Source organism: Liolophura sinensis, chromosome 6 (assembly GCF_032854445.1).
Source record: "Liolophura sinensis isolate JHLJ2023 chromosome 6, CUHK_Ljap_v2, whole genome shotgun sequence".
Lineage (NCBI taxonomy): Eukaryota > Metazoa > Mollusca > Polyplacophora > Chitonida > Chitonidae > Liolophura > Liolophura sinensis.
In genome coordinates this window covers 32,262,540-32,282,123 of record NC_088300.1, presented here as the reverse complement: position 1 = coordinate 32,282,123, position 19,584 = coordinate 32,262,540, and the positions used below count along the sequence as shown (strand labels likewise).

At 37.9% G+C, this 19,584-nt stretch overlaps 1 protein-coding gene across 1 annotated transcript; it reads left to right on the top strand.

Annotated features, from left to right (window-relative positions):
- Positions 1-8,645: 8,645 nt before the first annotated feature.
- On the top strand, positions 8,646-18,199 carry LOC135466786 (uncharacterized protein C1orf198-like). The gene is made up of 4 exons (XM_064744472.1): positions 8,646-8,967; positions 11,022-11,072; positions 12,761-13,561; positions 14,012-18,199. The coding sequence occupies exons 1-4, from the start codon at positions 8,701-8,703 to the stop codon at positions 14,072-14,074; spliced, it is 1,182 nt and encodes a 393-aa protein (XP_064600542.1). The 5' UTR covers positions 8,646-8,700; the 3' UTR covers positions 14,075-18,199.
- Positions 18,200-19,584: the final 1,385 nt, after the last annotated feature.

Here is a 19,584-nt window from a genome sequence, read left to right as displayed (position 1 = left end):
TAAAGTTAAAAACGTGGAGTTTCTAAGAACATTCAGTATATAGGCCTGCTCTTTCTACACTTTTATACCTCCGTGCATCACTTGCCACAATGTCTAAATAAAACAAATTTATGGGTAGCTTTCGTGTGTCTGGACCGTGGAAAGCCGAGGTGGCGGTGTGTTTGTAAACTCAGTTTCCCATCGCATGTCTGCTGAAGTAATACTATCTCAGGGTGACTTGTTAGCTTTGCAGTTTGGCTAATGTAGTACATAGCTTTTATAAAAGCTTTCCACTTTTCCGACGAGTTTATTTCTGGACGCTGCAATGTAACAATGACAGCACACCAACCTGTCGTGATTCAGTCTGTGGATGAATTGTTAAGTTGTGTAAAAAGTTGCAAGGATTGTTGTAAAGGAGACTATATTTCATTCCATTGTCCGTTATGTCCACCGTCAAAGTTCAAGCCAGCAAGGAAGAAGAAAGTAGAGAACCATTTGAGAGCTGTACACTGGAAAGCACGCGTTGAGGGACAAAACGGTACGTAAAATTAAGCATCAATACGTTTCATTCATCTAAAATACTGTGTACATATATAGTTATCGTCTGCGGCTTTATATGATAGGCGAGCTTTTTGATTAACTTTTCATGTTAAAAAAAATAGATACATTCCCTGTCAATGAGATGATGTGTTCTTAAATTATTTTTCTACATCTTTTTTCGAAATGTATAATCCTAGTGGTCATCCAGACGTATATGCAGATTAATCGGCTCTGTAGGTGACGCCAATTTAAAATATTCTTCCACTGATGAGGCAGAGTAAAATAGGTATCAAAGCAAATCTAAACTTACAGATCTTATTTTCGTGATTGGCCCCGGCGATGGATGTAAAACAGAAAGATGCCATCAACTTCCGGTCGGGCAAATGCAAGTGTCTAATTTGCAAGGGAAAAAATAACTAACACAAATAGATCAGATCATCTATGCCTGCAATTGAACTTCTACTCAATGGCCTCATGTGAATAGTAATTGTGTAGTGTTTGTGTACATATTCTCTCTATTAGACCAACAGATTAGTCATTTGGCGTGTATGTTTTAATACCACACAATGTAAAGAACGCTCCCGCTGCGCTAACCGTAACTCGAAAGCCAACAGATGTTTTTCTTACATAATGCATGAACGGTGGCAAAAATTTTAATGCCAATCACTGGGAAACTATTCATCTGAAATAATTTGATACGAGAGAAGAGCACAATTTGTCCTGCTGACCAACTTTCAACATTGCACCATTACTGCTTTTCGCATCGTGTCTCAAAAATCAGAATAAAGTGTGCCTAAAAGCGAAAACTTCTTTAGAACCAAAACAAAGCCACATTCGTGGTTAGCTCTTTATGCCTAATGCATGAACAGTAGGTAAATTGTGGTCAAACTTTTTAAGCTAGAACAAAGCTAGAACAAAAGCAAAGCCAGATTCATAATCTATTTGTCAAATTACACTGTATATATTCACACAAGAAATTGGATCAGCTCTGCACGGGTTTAAACTTCTTTCCAAAGGCTTCACTGTGCGAGCAATCTAATTAGGCTTTAAGTCTGCGCTATATATTACAGTCCATGCACATATGTCCATAAAACTGACGGCCATCACATGGGCTGTAAATTGAGCTGTTTTTGAGGCGTAAAACACCATTGAAATAAATAACTAAATTATCACAATGTTCAAAAGACGTGTTTATTTTTGTAGGTAAAAGTGCCGTTCTTTGCCATCTAACTGAACACAGTTCTTCACGGCATTTCCATTGCACGTCATGTTCAAGGATAATTATTCGCAAAGAGAACACTAATTAAGGAAATGCATTTCAAATCTGAATTGAATATTATACTCGTGTATATCTGCATTGTGGTGCTTAGGGCGACAAATGCTGGGCATAACTGAACATTGTTGCATGTCTTAGGGTTAAGGTCTTTGTCTTGAACACATTCTTTCCAATACGTTTTGCTTTAGAATGTGTAACGATGTGGGCGTCGATTTTGATGAGTGTTGCAGTCATTTCTCGTATGTTTTCAAGAAAGATACAACTTTTGTGATGTCTTGATTTCTGTAGGTTTTCGTCAGAAGACTTACAAGTGTCCAGGATTATTCCATTTGCGGACGAGGAACTCAACAATGAGGAGCAGGATTCCAACATGTTTATTTGTGTATCTGATGTCATTTCACAGGTATGGATAAGGGAGCAGTTGTCATGCAGGTGACATTGATTTGTTTATTTGATTGGTGTTTTACGCCCTACTCAAGAATATTTCACTTATACGACGGCGGCCAGCATTATGGTGGGAGGAAACCGGGCAGAGCCCGGGAGAAACCCAAGACCATCCGCAGGTTGCTGGCAGACCTTCCCACGTACGGCCGGAGAGGAAGCCAGCATGAGCTGGACTTGAACTCACAGCTTGAACTCACAGCGACCGCATTGACTCCTAGGTCATTACGCTGCGCTAGCGCGCTAACCGACTGAGCCACGGAGGCCCCAGGTGACATTGAGGCATATACTCAAAATGTTTAGAAATAACAGGTATGTGGAAGGCTTGTTGACAGACAGAGGCTCAAAGTGGTATGTATAGCTTAAATCTGTACACTTCATTTATTTTCTTTGTCTTTTACATATTTTTCTATATTTCCTCATATGTGTAGGCGCATTCTGGAGTTTCGCACAGTGACTGGTGTGAACAACAATTAGCTTAGGAATATTTACACATTTTTCTGCGCAATTATAATTTACAGACACAGTGTATTTAATTGACTCTTGTATTTGACTATATACAGTAGTTTTAAACATATGATCATCTCTGTATTTCCCTATTCTTCTATAGTGGCGTGCAGCACCACTGTACATTCATATCACACAAACTCGAAAGATTTCGCTGCTATTTGAAGAATGGTTGCTGCGATACAAATAATTAATTTGTTACATGACATATAGTTTAATGTATTGTTTCACATCATACAGCCACACTTGATGGTAGCATGCGATTTCATAAAGATCCTCATGTATCTAAAAAGAGTGTTTTAGAGTGTTTCACTGTGTTATATTGATATCTTCTCCTAACCCCTTCCTCGTACAACTGTATACATGATTATGTGTTTATCTAGGTCCGAGAGCTCTGAGCTGGAGATTTTCTTGACAAATCCGAGAAGGGAATTTCTAAAGGGCTTTGGTTTCGGTTATGTCTTGGACTTGGTACGTAAAAGTGTGATTTCGGTGTATAAATTGTTTATAAATTGATATTGACTTTTTCGCTTAGCTTGATTTATATGTACTGAAAATACCCTTTGTATGGAAAAGGCCCTGTTACTATATTTATATATGTTTTACGTACCAAAAACAACGCTGCGGGACTTTGGAATTTTGTAAATGTTTTGTGAGTAAATTATGGCCATTCTGGGTGTTATTTCGAATGGGTATGTGTATGGTACTTAATAAGATTTTCTCTTTTAGGCTTATACATATCTCGAAGCCTATGTGGAAAAAAAGTTCTTAAAATTGAAGCTTAGGGACAAACGGTACGTATAGGTACATGTAGATAGGGTGGTTGCCAGTAATCCCGGTCTGCTCCATCCATGTTTCAAATAATCATGCCTATAAGGGTTTTTTTGTTACAGTACAGATCTGGGATGTTCTGTTTGTTTGTTGTCACACCTTATTTTGGTCCAAGAGTGAAGAAGAAAGTGACGGATTCATTGCTGCTTACATGGAGCGTGATTAAATTATGCGAAACAGTCCGCATATGCTTTTGTATACCTTGTCTGTATATGTGCATGGGAAATATGCCATGATTATCTTTCACTGTGTGATTATATTCTTGTGTGAAACATTGCTTCAGGCCCCTCGCCACATCTGGATTTGTACACAAGCTAGTCCAGCTACCAGGAACCGAGCGAATTCAGAAGATTTTAAATGTGGATGGGTTTGTATTTACCTTGTATTTTATGTCTGTTTTTATTTTTTGGTATAATTAGATATGGCTATTTTGGCTCCAGTCATGCATGGAGTAGTATCGGAATGGCCTTCCAGCTTTCAAGTTATCTATATACAGACAGTTCAAATGTGTATAAACATTTGACAAGGCTAAAGCCATAAAAAGGAGGAAAGTAACTAAGAATATTGCAGTCATCAAGTAGTCATTTACATGTAGATGTGTGTTTAATTATTTATCATTATAATTTCAAAATTTTGTTCCGCGCATGACTTGCTAAAAAGTGTGAAGGCATATATGTTTAATTAGTAGCAATCTATATACATTTCCAGATTTCAGTCTTTTACAAATGAATAGGAAGCCTTTAACAGGATTGCATTCTGTTCACATTTTTTTCTTTGTAGGTACGAAGGGACAGTCAGGAGTAGGAGATGTAAGGAAGCTTTGGTTCGGGATGCAGTCGCACTGCTTGTATCCAACAAACTGCACATATCTTTACCAGAAGCAAGACGAAGATGCTGTCAAACTGAACATTCATCGTTACACACGGCACTTAAAAAAAGTGAATAATTAAGAGCACACCGCTTAATCAGCAGTACCGAGTCGTAAATGGCATGCTGTCTGTGTAAATAATAGATGAATGATGAGTTGACAATGTGTATTCTATATCATTGTTATCATTCTATCATGGCTATATGCCTTGTACATATAGCCTACACCTATAATGTATTTTCCATTCCACCTCCATACCATTCATTGCTTCACTTACACATGTATAGAATCTTAGAATGTACAAGAGAGTTAATACACTAATAAACTTGCCTGTAAAGGTTTTTGCAAACCGGATGAAAACAATGCTGTAACCATTTTTAGGGAAAGGAACTTGTTGAATTAGAGTTTCTGTTGGCAAACTCTCCATGGGCGGTGGGTTATGGCACTGCGACAGGGCTCATTAAAATACATATATTTAAACTAGAATGTGGTTGTTGACTTTTTTATTCAACTGTCCGGAATTGGTGGTCACTGGATTTCTCATATTGGATGATTCGAGGATTATATTCTAAGGCTCTGTGAAAACTTTCTCATCTACGTACATGTAGAGAAAGGCAAACTCGGTTTGTCCTCGTTCCTGTTGGGCTTTTCCCATCTGCGGAGAAAAAAGATGGTAAATTAGTCACCGTCCTCCTCGTGGATTTTTTTACCTGATACCTATAGGAACGTCAATTAACCACCGTCCTCCTTATGGATGTTGTACTTTATACCTGCAGGAATGTAAATTAGCCACCGTCCTCCTCATGGATTTTGTACTTTAAACCTATAGGGATGTAAATTAGCCACCGTCCTCCTCGTGAATGTTCAACCTTATACCTATAAGGATGTAAATTAGTCACCGTCCTCCTCGTGGATGTTGTACTTTATACCTATAGGAAGATAAATTACCCACTGTCCTCGTGGATGTTGTACTTTATGGCTATAGGAAGGTAAAGTAGCCACCGTCCTCCTCGTGGATGTTGTACTTTATACCTGCAGGAACATAAATTAGTCACCGTCATCCTCGTGGATGTTGTATCTTATACCTATAGGAAGGTAAATTAGCCACCGTCCTCCTCATGGATGTTGTACCTTATACCGGCAGGAAGTTAAATTAGCCACCGTCCTCCTCGTGGAGGTTCTACCTGATACCTATAGGAAGGTAAACTAGCAACCGTCCTTCTCGTGGATGTTGTACTTTATACCTATAGGAAGGTAAAGTAGCCAACGTCCTCCTCGTGGATGTTGTACTTTATACCTATATGGATGTAAATTAGCCACCGTCCTCCTCGTGGATGTTGTACTTTATACCTGTAGGAAGATAAATTAGCCACCGTCCTCCTCGTGGATGTTGTACTTTATAGCTATAGCCTCGTGGATGTTGTACTTTATACCTGCAGGAACATAAATTAGTCACCGTCCGCTTCCTGGTTGTTGTACCTTATGCCTATATGAACATAAATTAGTCACCGTCCTCCTCGTGGATGTTGTACTTTACACCTGCAGAAAGGTAAACTGGTCACCGTCCTCCTCGTGGATGTTGTACTTTACACCTGCAGGAAGATAAATTAGCCACCGTCCTCCTCATGGATGTTGTACTTTACACCTGCAGAAAGGTAAATTAGCCACCGTCCTCCTCGTGGATGTTGTACTTCACACCTGCAGAAAGGTAAGTTAGCCACCGTCCTCCTCATGGATATTGTACTCTACACCTGCAGAAAGGTAAATTAGTCACCGTCCTCCTCATGGATGTTGTACTTTACACCTGCAGGAAGGTAAATTAGCCACCGTCCTCCTCGTGGATGTTGTACTTTATACCTATAGGAAAGTAAACTAGCCAACGTCCTCCTCATGGATGTTGCACTTTACACCTGCAGAAAGGTAAATTAGTCACCGTCCTTCTCGTGGATGTTGTACTTTACACCTGCAGAAAGGTAAATTAGTCATCCTCCTCCTCATGGATGTTGTACTTCACACCTGCAGAAAGGTAAATTAGCCACCGTCCTCCCCATGGATGTTGTACTTCACACCTGCAGAAAGGTAAATTAGCCACCGTCCTCCTCGTGGATGTCGTACTTTACACCTGCTGAAAGGTAAATTAGCCACCGTCCTCCTTATGGATGTTGTACTTCACACCTGCAGAAAGGTAAAGTAGCAACTGTCCTTCTCGTGGATGTTGTACTTTATAGCTATAGGAAGGTAAAGTAGCCAACGTCCTCCTCGTGGATGTTGTACCTTATACCTATATGGATGTAAATTAGCCGCCGTCCTCCTCGTGGATGTTATACTTTATACCTATAGGAAGATAAATTACCCACTGTCCTCCTCGTGGGTGGTGTACTTTATAGCTATAGCCTCGTGGATGTTGTACTTTATACCTGCAGGAACATAAATTAGTTACCGTCCGTTTCGTGGTTGTTGTACCTTATGCCTATAGGAACATAAATTAGTCACCGTCCTCCTCGTGGATGTTATACTGTATACCTGTAGAAAGGTAAAGCAACCACCGTCCTCCTCATGGATGTTGTTCCTGATACCTGGAGAAAGGTAAATTAGCAAGCGTCCTCCTCGTGGATTTTGTACTTTATACCTGCAGGAAGGTAAATTAGCCACCGTCCTCCTCGTGGATGTTGTACTTTATACATATAGGGATGTAAATTAGCCACCGTCCTCCTTGTGGATGTTGTACTTTATAACTATATGAAAGTAAAGCATCCACCGTCCTCCTCGTGGATGTTGTACTTTATACCTGCAGGAAGGTAAATTACCCACCGTCCTCCTCGTGGATGTTGTTCCTGATACCTGTAGGAAGGTAAATTAGCCACCGTCCTCCTCGTGGATGTTGTACTTTATACCTATAGGAAAGTAAACTAGCCAACGTCCTCCTCATGGATGTTGTACTTTACACCTGCAGAAAGGTAAATTAGTCACCGTCCTCCTTGTGGATGTTGTACTTTAAACCTGCAGAAAGGTAAATTAGCCACCGTCCTTCTCGTGGATGTTGTACTTTATACCTATAGGAAAGTAAACTAGCCAACGTCCTCCTCATGGATGTTGTACTTTACACCTGCAGAAAGGTAAATTAGTCACCGTCCTTCTCGTGGATGTTGTACTTTACACCTGCAGAAAGGTAAATTAGTCATCGTCCTCCTCATGGATGTTGTACTTTACACCTGCAGGAAGGTAAATTAGCCACCGTCCTCCTCGTGGATGTTGTACCTTATAACAGTAGGAAGGTAAATTAGACACCGCCCACCTCGTGGATGTTGTACCTGATACCTGCAGGAAGGTAAATTAGCCACCGTCCTCCTCATGGATGTTGTACTGTATACCTGCAGGAAGTTAAATTAGCCACCGTCCTCCGTATGGATGTTGTACTTTATATCTATATGAAGGTAAATTAGGCACATTTTATATAGATGCCGGGGGAAAACCACCGTCTTGCCAAGTACCTGTATATTGTATAGTCCTACAGGCCTATGAACCGCATGTCGGGACAACGGGTCTGGAGAGGCCGTGGGCTGTTTTGTTATTATGATATAGAATACCTTGTCTTTATTCGTCATCTGTCTTCGATAGTTCGATAATTTATACCGATAATTTATAAGATACCTTGTCTTATTCATCATCTGTTGTCTATAGTTCGATTATTTGGAGAAGCCCTGTAGTAAATAAAATTTAAGTTAATAGTATGAGATATACAGTGATAATCCGTATGTCTTTTAAGTGAACACAAATGTGTAACTATATCCCACTACTTTACATTTCGCGCCATATGTGTGGTCATGCGCACTACATGACCGTCCTCCTGATGGATGCCCGTTCTCCTGGTGGATGTACTTCCGTTCCCCTCGTGGATGTAGGCTGACGAGTACTGTTGGATTGTGTCCAACAATTTGCGGTCACAACAAACGAAGGTTGAAAGTCATTGACAAACATACGAAAATGGACTTGCGTTATCACATGTCTGAAAAAGAAAATATCTTTTCAGGTTTATAAAACAAATAAAAAACAAATAAAAAGCCTCAACTGAAAATATCCATTGGAATAACTCAAGCCAAGGGTAATCTTCAAATGGTGAAATGGACACGGGATATTTTTCTCCGGATATTGTCGCAAGTTGTGGTTTCATTACAACTGTAGTTTGACAGCGGTACAAGTAAAGGTTGAGAGTAGTTTAGTTTTCTAAAAATTTGTTGGTTGACATTCATGGTTTAAAATGGAAGATAAAGCTTTGGTATATTTTTCTGGAATCAATCCTCTAGCGAAAAAAATTCTGGAAGACTGCAAGAAAGTTGAAGTGGAGTGCGAACCGGAATGGGAAAACTGGGACTTAGCGAGACGAGAACAGATGTTGGACGATTTCCTTATACACTCCTTCGTGAAAGATCGTTATAGGAACCAGGATAGTTCTGAGAAAGATATTTCTTTCCCGAAGCTAGTATTGCCGTGTGGGGAAAAAATTATTGTTGACTTTGACAACGATGTAAGTTCAGCGCATCGTGTTTGTTAAATAGATGTATTCAGGCGCTTGTCTCAGAGTGAACAACAACAACAACATACTATACATGATCACAGCCCAACAGAGCTACATACTACATAAAGTTTAGTTTACAGTCTACAACCACCTTAAGTTTATAACATTAAAAACTGAAAGAAAGTTGGCAAAATCTGTAAACAATGGTTAACACTTACAATGAAATAGCGTCATTATTATGTTTTTACTCAGTTTAGATTAATACTATTCCAACCCTACCGGTACGCAGGGGCCCACTGTCATGGATTGCTCCCATTCATATCTGAAGCAATCATCGTAAAATTTCTGAAACAGTCAATCATGAACCTCCAAGGCCTGTCCAGTTACTCCTGGAGTAGGACTAGAATAACAGTAACTTTTAAACATATCATGTACCACACTGGAAACGCCTAGTACTATATATAGTCTGAGAATACGATAGTATTAGTATGCCTTCTTTTTGCACATCATGGACCATTGCACACAATCCTTCTGTTTTAGGAAATTGTGGGCTTATACAGTGTGATAGTTTGTAAAATATGGGTCGGAGAGCACAGAGCACATGACAAAAGAACACCCAGAAGGTAGTGAATAAAGCAGAAACGATGAAAGTCTTAAAAGAGATACAGTACACCATTTTATTACTTATCTGGTTTGTGTTTGACACCGTTTCACTTATTCGACTGAGGCCAGCATTATGGCGGGAAGAAACCAGGTAGAGGCTGTAGGGCAACCCACCATTTACCAAATGAGTTAGAGGCTTTATTTAATACATACTTTTCTAAACAGGTACCAGTCAAAATCAAGTATTTTACTTACATTTTCACGAGTAGAAAAGTCTTTGTTTAGGACCATGGTACTGTGATCAGGTTCAAAAGTAAAACTTATCTCATCTTAAGGTTGCCACAGTATGGTAAAATGAGATAAACTTTGCAGAATGTAATGTGTTATTGTTTTATCTGAAATAATAATCAGATGGATTCACTGCTGGATTAACTTGTTATGTCAGACATATAATTTTGCATATTTCTCAGTCCTTGTGGTAATCAGACATGTCATATTAGCTGCAAAGATATGCCAGATACTAGGTTTGAAATCACAACACAGGCATGAGATTTGTTCTCTTTGGAGGAATTCCTCTTTATTTATACAAAAAATACATCAGAAAAATGTTCAGAATTCAATTCAGAAATGTTAAAAATGACAAAACTATGAGTGTGATGTATAGTTTCCTCTTTTTCATCCCAGTGTCTGTCTTTTCTCTGAAACAACAGGGCAACTGGTATCCAGGGCCAATTTGAGTTTTGTTCTGAAAATTCCTCTACATATCACATTTTATTTGTGTATTTCAGAAAATTGTGATGTGTCTGAACTAGAGAAATACTTCGAAATGTTTCAGTAGATTTAATGTTTTTATCATTTCAGATTTTTGTATGAGTTGACTGAACACCTGTGTTTTATACATGTACCTTCACTTGGGTAGCATCAGACTGTAGTCTGTTTAGAACTTCGTTAAACCCAAATCAAGTAAATAAATAAATGTAGATGAACCTTTATTATACATGTCATACATGAAATATCACTTGATACTCTTTGAAAGAGACTTTGACATCATTATGATATTAGCACCATTAAACAAGGTATGTTATTTAAAATTACTGTATTTCTTCAGCCTTTCTTGCATGTTATTCTGTGTTTTTGAAGCCATGAAGCTGGCATACCTATCCAATGTGGTTTTGTCTTCAAAAAAAGAGGCATAAATTGCACTGAAAGTTGCTCTTGCATATGCAAAAAGGTTGAGGAATTGGAGTACATGTATTTAGAGATTAGTTTCTGTAAGAACATTTTAATGTCATAAGATAAAATGAAAGGAATTAATTTATTGCTGTATTTGTTTCATTTTTGTTGACGATTATGAAATAAAACTGTATTTTGTTTGTTTAACAATACACTGAGTTTTATGCCTTTATATTGATATGTTATTATTATAAGTATTTCCTAATCCTAAATGTGTATCATTTCAGTGTTGGACTTGGCAAGATGAGCACTCAGGACCATTTAGCTGGAAGACAAAAGTGAGTGAAATTCAAATCATGGCCATTCAAGCTTAAGGTTGTAGTAGAAAAGATTGTTCACTGGTATATAAAATAAATATAAATATAAGTTTTAATAAATATTGTCATATATACTCTACATAATGTGAAATCCCGTTTATTAGTAGCCAGTCATAAAGCACGCTCAATCCGACCTTGGAACATGAATTTGTACTAGACTTTTCTGCTCCCACCATTCTTGGAGCCTTGGTGATGATAAGAGGACATCGATGTGTATGTTATTGTTTATGCTGTCATTAAAGACAACTCGTTTTCCACCAATGTGGGGTGCACATCTTTACATCATGTGGGAAAGATCGTCAGTAATTTGTTTTAAGGTCAGTGGTTTATCCTGGGCACTCTAGTTTCCTCCACCCATAAAAACTGAACGCTATATTTTATAAGGAAAAAAATTTTGAATTTGGCTCTAACCAAGTTACAACAGTCCATTTATCCAATTGATAAATAGCAATTGTAACATCCAAATTTTGTTATTTCTCCAACATATATCTCACTTGACTAATACACTGCTTTTTCTGAACAATTTTGTGTGTGTAATTTACATGCAGAAAATGCATGTGGTAATAGTATGTTTGTTAATATACAGAATGCTAGCACCTGAAAAAAAATGAACAAGCTAAATTATTTCCATTATGGTAAGACTCTGTGATGTAAACAATGTACTTTCTTGTAGAACATTTTCCTGGTCAGGTATGCAAAGCACTGGTCATTTCATGAAATGACAAGAAATTGTTTAATTAAAGAAATAATGTTCCTGCTATGGGTGTCTAGTGACAGTTTTATAGTCAATAAGATGGACGAGGTTATTATTTTAGTTGAAAGGTGTGGACTGAGACCTAAAATGTTTTTAACCTTGTCCACCTTATTGACTATAAAAGTGCCGCTAGACACCCATAGCAGGGAACATCATTTCAATTCCATAAATCCTCAGCAAAACGTTTAATTCTGGTAATACGTATTTAAATAAGCCAAACTCCAGTCAGGTAAGGACTTTCCCACCTATACAAAGTAGTGTTGGAATATCTCAGCAAAGCTATTCTAAATAGCGTGCGGCATGCAACATCATACACACTGGGCAAAACCTTTGTTTCTAGACAAAAGGGGTACCAATCTATACAGTCACTGATTTCAGTTCGAATGAGTATCAAACTGACAGCAAATGTGGCTGTTGAAAATAATTGGTACAATGTTTTGAAACATTCGTTGACACCATGGTAAAGGCACATTTGTCATGTGAAATGAATGCTTCTGTCAAGTGCTGTTCACAATTTGTCTGCAGCACACTGGTTGGTACGTATACATTTTCTGATCTTTCTGTGATGTTTTCACAGGGAATGAAATACAGTGTTACAAATCGTCTGCCATCACGGTGCCTTTTGCCGAGGATTGAATGGAATTAACAGTGTTCAGTTACACGTGGCATTTCTATCTGTTCATTTTTATCAGCGAAAACAACATCCTGTTTAATAATGGACTTGTCTGTTCAATTTACGTCATCAGACGAGTCTTTTTCCGGCGCACCAAAGGGAGTAAAACATGAGATTTATCGTCTTTGATGTTCTCTATATGTGAAGGATTCAAGGGTTATAGAATATGAGTTTTGGCTCATGTAAACACAAATGTACAGTTGTTGTTTTGTTTTTATTCAGAGTCAGCAAGACTTATCTTTGAAAGATTTGGAACCAAATGAGCTGACAAAAGTTAAATCCACATCCAAAATACCTTCAACTGGAACGCCAAAGAATGGTGGTCACAAAATGCGAGATGGGCCTGGAAAACCCGGTGTATCAAAGAGGATTTGGGATTCTCCATTTCATGTGGTGGAGAGAAAAGGCGATTCGGGTTACCCAAGTAGTCAGGACAGCATGCAGTCCAGTTTTGACGATGTACGCCAGAGTTTCGAGCTCGAGTCCAGAGAAGACTGTACTGTGCCTGCATTGAACAACGGTAGAGATGTTGACAGAGGTCAGAACTCCACCTCAAAGCCAGCTGTATTACAGATTTCACAGAAAACCAGTAGTTCGAGCCTCAGTGCACGATCACCTCTCAAATCCCCAATCATCACCCGTCTTCCTCTATCGCCTGGTATTAACAAGAAGGTCAAAGATGGCCTGGATGACACTGGTATGACTCTACTTGGGGATAGCAAACGTGACAGTGTTGGACAGGATAACGCTGCCTTTGTCAACCTGCTTGAGGGAGAAAGCTGTGAAAACCTTCCAGGGACGAACACTGAGGCAAGAATAGACAGGGGTTTACCAGTCAGTGGGGAATGGTCAAATTTTGTTGGAGAAAGCAGTAGTGACACGCTTAACAGTGAAATATCCTCTCCTTCACGCCGTCCCTTAATCTGTAGTCAGGATGTAAGTGATCAAGCCGTAAGAGAGATTCAGGGGACAACGAACCAGGCTATTGAACAGGCACCGTCACAAAGCCTTCTCTCAACAGAGGTGAGTTGTGACCCCAGTTGGTACATGCACATTCTTAAAGGAAAAGAAAGGGGTGAAAATAAACAATGCATCAGAAGACAGACTATTGAGAGCTGTTTTATTTTTTAGGGTTTTTTCTTTTGTTTTTCACTCAGTTAAAAGCAGTTTAATGTTTTCATTGTATGGTGGGTTTTATGGAGCATACTGATGATGTATTTCGCCAGTGTCTTTACCTACATACATGTAGCTGTGTCTTTAGCTTAAGAATTTATGAAATGTGTGTAAGGTTATCTTGCCATTTTTTGACTGGAAAATTTTAGGGCAAGGGAAGTAACTCTAGAAAACACAAACATTTATGTTAGACGTGGATGAACGGTGAATGTAAGATGAGCCACTTCTTGTAAAACAGGGATACAAGTAAACGTCATTTCCTTGATCCTTACATCTGCATTTTGATGTTATAATTTGCAGGAAGGAGACAATGAAAATAACAGCGTAGTCAAATCTGGGTTCGACTTCCTGGACAACTGGTAACATTCGTTCACTCTGAAGATTCCAGTGCAAGATATTAGGTAACGTCTTTAGGAGAAGTGATCTGAATTGTTTTGTTTCTTTTTTCATTCTCTTGGGTACTAGCCAGTAGACATGGTTTGCATGTGAATTATTTCATGTTAAAGAGCAAAAAATCAAACTTATTTGAATGTGTAATTTTTGTACAACTACATAGACATCATTGCACTTCTTGAAATATTTGATGCAGTTATACTAATGTCACCTGATCCCATTTCATTTTGTCACTTAGTAATTTAAGGTTTTTTGATATGGTTTTGATACTAGCTAATGTATATGTATAACTCTGCATTTGTATGGTTTTGGGTTTTACATATTTATGTATCATAGCTGGTGACTTTAAATTTTATATTTGATACGATTGAATTACCTTTGAGCTACATATATTTAACGACAAATCATGTAAGTTGCATTTTTTTCTGTGAGCTTTCATAGTACATTTATTCCTCATGCAGGGAATAAACTAAAGCGCAGAGAAAAAATGATTGATGGAGAGCTTTCAATGTTAGTTTCTGTGTTTTAATATTTACATTAAAGTACATGTATGTACACAGAAAAGAAACTTTGGATCATCATCGCCGTAGGTGTGGCTCCCTGCTCTCCTCTGTTTTGTAATGGTAATTTTGAAGACTTATCTTTTTCTGCCTGCATCATAACCATGTTATCAACAGACTGAAATGTCACTCATTGCAGCTTCATGCCGGCCCTTGTTAAACTTTTTTCACAATCAGATTGTTACCAAAATAGTGCTAGTGAATATTTAGGGTTGCACCTAACAAAAATCCTGAAATGTTTCTAATTGCATCCTTTTTTATGCTGAATATTGAGAATTTTCTAATGGCCTACTTTTCTTTGCTTCTGGCACGATGTAGTTTTAATCGAGGTGGCTAGAATGCCTAGTTACCAGTATTTTGAATTAAATAACTGTGTTTAAATAATAATAAACAAAAAAGAAACATCATAAAATTGGTACAGTGTACATAAAAACTGTGAATATGTTGTCTTTGAAGCTGGACATGATGCATGCACTTGGATACTGTCAGTTACAGAGCTAAATGCTTCTTTTAGTTGCTAATGGGAAAATCTGTGAAGTGGTTTGCTGTGTTTTTGACCTGCCATAGATCAGCTTCTCCAGCAGTGATGCCAATCATAATGTGGACTCTGGTGTTTCAAGCAATTGTCACATTGCAGATGTATAACCGGTAATGCATATACTCAGATAGCTACCTCTTACATGAAATAAAAAAAAGTTGTTTCTGAAAAGCTTCTCTTTTTTTAAATTAACCTGGTGGATGTATCAGGGTTTGTATTATTTGAATTGGTAACACAGCCTTTTCTTTGCCTGTTCCAGTCTTACACATCACTTATCTGAACCCTAATAAATCCAGTACTATTCTTTTATATAAGAAATTGAGGTAAATATTGTATTACTGTCCATTTCTGAATGTCTAGGACAGGCCTTTTCCTGAGAGAAGGCACCATTTTTGTGAAAAATCGCATTATTAATATTCATCTGATTGATTAGTTTTAAACTGGACCAATATTGATGGTTCTGTGAGGCAAGCCATAAATTTTGATAGTAAGCACATAATTACAAATACTTGTAAATGTCATTGTCTTGATAAACACAACACCTGTCCGTGATAGATGGTCTTAAAACCTGATGACATCATATTCCTGTATTTATCTGCACATTTCTTAATTGCCATTTGTAAAATACATCACTGCTAGCTGTTTATAGACAGTTAGTGACTGCTCTGTTACTAGAAAATCTTGGAATGTTAGTTTCATCTAAAAACTTCAATATTTTAGATATTAATTAAGATTAAATGCATATGATAGATATATAATATTCATGGCTCAAAAATTAACCTTTTCTTTTGTTGGGCAATCTTGCACCGTTTGAAAAGTGTCTATTTTATGTGTGAACTGTTCAGACCTATTAAGAGATTGGTCTAATTTTTGTGACTGATTTGGTGCAATTGAGTGATGGGACGGCATAATATTTCCATGTGAATATATAACTATGCAATGATTTTGTGGATCAAACTATTTTTAATCACTGGTTTGAATCATAGCCACAAAGAGAAAAATATCAGTTAAAAGGGTCATTCATGTGTTTATAGTATAGCGCTGCAAGAAATGTATCCTTAAGCTGCATTTTATTATGGTAGAATTGAAGCCTGAGTTTATGGAATAGCATTCACATCAGAGTCAAAAGGTCAACATTCTCTGGATGTCAAAAGATGTCAGAAATTCCATATTCATTATTTCAAACCTAACCATGGGACCAGATTATGCCATGATGTGAGCCAGTGATACACGTACTGTAAATCTTCAACCTTTTCAACCTCTAAAGCACTTTTTCCATTGGAATTTATGTATAGAATTAGTTGGAAAATGGGGCCAAAAATTATTTGTTTGTGTCACTAAAGATGTAAACTTCATAAAAATGTGCAGATTATTTCTCTGCACTCTGTAGTTGTTTCAGAGTGTTTTAAAATATTGGTTCCTAAGGTGGTTGAAAAAGTTGAAGAATTAGGATGGTTGAGTGGCTAAGAGGCTTAAGTACCTTTCAATGGCTGGAACAGTCAAGGTGTTGGGTTAGTTCCAGTCTTGGACGCAGAATCATCAAAATTCACCTGCTTCCAATGTTCTCAAAGCCTTGGTGGCAACGAGACTCGACAGTGTTGGCGAGGCCATTAATTATGTGGTCTTACATGCATTCCATCGAGGAGGATGTGCCCTTCACGAAAAACCAGTCAGCATTAAACACGTAACATGAAAATGAATAAATCACTGTCTATAACAAATGTAGCATCTGGTATGTTTTTGTATAGTGTTTAAACAAGGCAGCACTATAAGTACACCCTCTAGGTTTGTCTGAGCAGAACAGGTGAGAAAAAAGAACAAATACAAGTACCTAAAATGGGTGGACTATAACTTGGGCAGTCAAAACAATCTCTGTATATATTAACATAAAAAGGAAATATTGCATCCAACCCCAACAATTTAATATTGGCTTAGCTGTTATAAAGTTTACCTAAATATTCATTGTTTTTCATGGTCTTGTATACATTTACTGTAACAGTGGTTGTGCTGAATATTGTAAAACTTTAACATTATGTGTCTTTCTGTATATATGATTTTTATTCGTTATTTTGTATCACTGTAATACATGTACATGTATGTCTTTGTAGTTTTTTTTTAGGCTTTTGCTCATGTGATATGTTTTGTTGGGATATAGCCACTGGTTAAAGAGGACTTTTGATAAATGTTGGTCGATAGGGGACTACTTGTCAGCCCAAGGGATGAAAATTCTTTGGTTATGTCCTATAAGACATTTACTCTGACAATTCCCACCATGACCGAGTCTTTTGGAGAACTCTTGTTGACATGTGCCTTTCCTCATTTCACCTGTATCAAGTTTAGAACAGAGCTTTAACAACATGCAACTTATTGTAAGTATTACCATAAACTGTTAACCTAACGTTTATTAGTGTGGAAGTGTCATTTGCTGTTCGAACCAGTGAGAAGAGTGTTTTCTTATTCAACAAAATAGTTATTGTTTTATGGTGTTGTCATGGTTTGTGTAATTCAACGAATGCATGTTTGGAACGGCAAGACTAAAATAAAGCCTCCAGCTGGCTGATGACGATGGAAGTAATGTTAGTACTGTGCTGTGGATCTAGATGATGTCTGTACACAATGTAATTTTTCTTTTCTTGAGTGCAAGACTGTACTTGGAAACCATGAATTTCAAGCTGTTAATGACGAGGAAAGCCGTGTATTCATGTAAATAACAGAATTATAAATACTGCAGTTCAAGGGGGGTAACCAGTGGATGACATTCACTGGGTTACTATGTCAGTGATCAATTATTCTATAGCAGCAGAAAGTTTATGCAATTTTTGACCAAACTACCACCTCAGATCACGCAGTTAAGGATTCAACAATTGAAGTGTCCATTCAGTCTTTACATCTTCATGTTAGGGACATTCCTTCAATGGGCTTCCAAAGTTTTGTCAGAAGCCTATTAACTAATGGGTTTCTGGGTTTGTATACTGTAAACAAATTAATGTACATGTGTGTGTACCTTGTGTGTGATAATGTACATTTACATTAAAACATAGATATATATCGGCCATGTATTTGTTTACTTTTTGTAAACCCTATCCTAGTATAATGTATTTCTTTACTTTGTGTTTTGACTTGAAAATCTTATTCAGAGAGAGGATTGTTATCAAGAAGCTAAGATGCTTGTCTGTGAATTACTAGCACACACAAGGTTCTGGTTCAAACCCAACCTTGGACAGGGATTTTGTGGATTCTAGTGCTGTCCTGGGGCCTTGGTGTTTATTTATTTATGTGACTGGTGTTTTACGCCGTACTCAAGATATGTCACCGATATGATGGCAGCCAGCATCATGGTGGAAGGAAAGTGGGCAGAGCTTAATAAGAATTTATCATTATATGAAAGCAGAAAGGTTAATACCTGGCGGACAGGTTGATGATACCTGTCAATTGTCACGTTTTTGATGTGACAGTGAGTGCTACGTTTTATAATTGAAGATCACATTCTCACAGTCAATGTGTTTCATATTGATATTTGATGTTTTCATCTCGCATAATGACAAAATAACTACAAGGTATACTTGCCTGCCACAGCTTCCAAATTAGGCTACAGCTAAACAGTTTTTCCAAGGAGCTTTGCTCCCCTAGGCCCCACCAGGAATTTGCCCTGTACCCTGGTTGTTTCTTTTTGTCACTACTTAGGACCCAAAATCAATTTATTTATGAAATAAGGCCAAACTATTGCTTGGCAATGTAAATTTTAGGTAATTTATTGTCCAACAAATTTCAGCTAAAATGGCATATGGAGCATACCAAATTTAATCACTGAAACTCTGACTTAAGTCTAAGATTGCTTCATGATCCTGGGCACCAGTGTGAACCACTGACCTTGGCCAGGTACCTGTCATATCTCTGGCCGTATCAGCAGGAGTTGGATTCGAACGCACAAGAAAATTACATGAGTATGGCATTACACACCAACGGCTTCGGGACCAGGATCCTTGATCAATCCTTGATCGAGTCACACCTAAGACTTTAAAAGAGGAAGTTGTAACTTCCTCCCTTGGCGTTCAGCATGAAGGGGATAGTGCAACAACTGGTTGACCCGTATCAGTATAATGGCTCGGGCGGGGCGGCTTACTTGCCTTTGGTAAGTCGTCTCAGTGAAGCAGCACTAGATAAAAGAGCGGTGGAAATCCGTCCTGCTACAAGGAGGCACATTACACGTACATGCACCCTAAGGATTCCTTTGTCGTCATATGACTGAAAAATTGTTGAGTACGATGTTAAACCCCAAGCACTCACTCACTCATTACACAACAACCATATGAATAACATTTAACAACAGTGTGCATGTGATTTCCATATGTCGGTCTTAACAGATATTAATTAATTGGTGG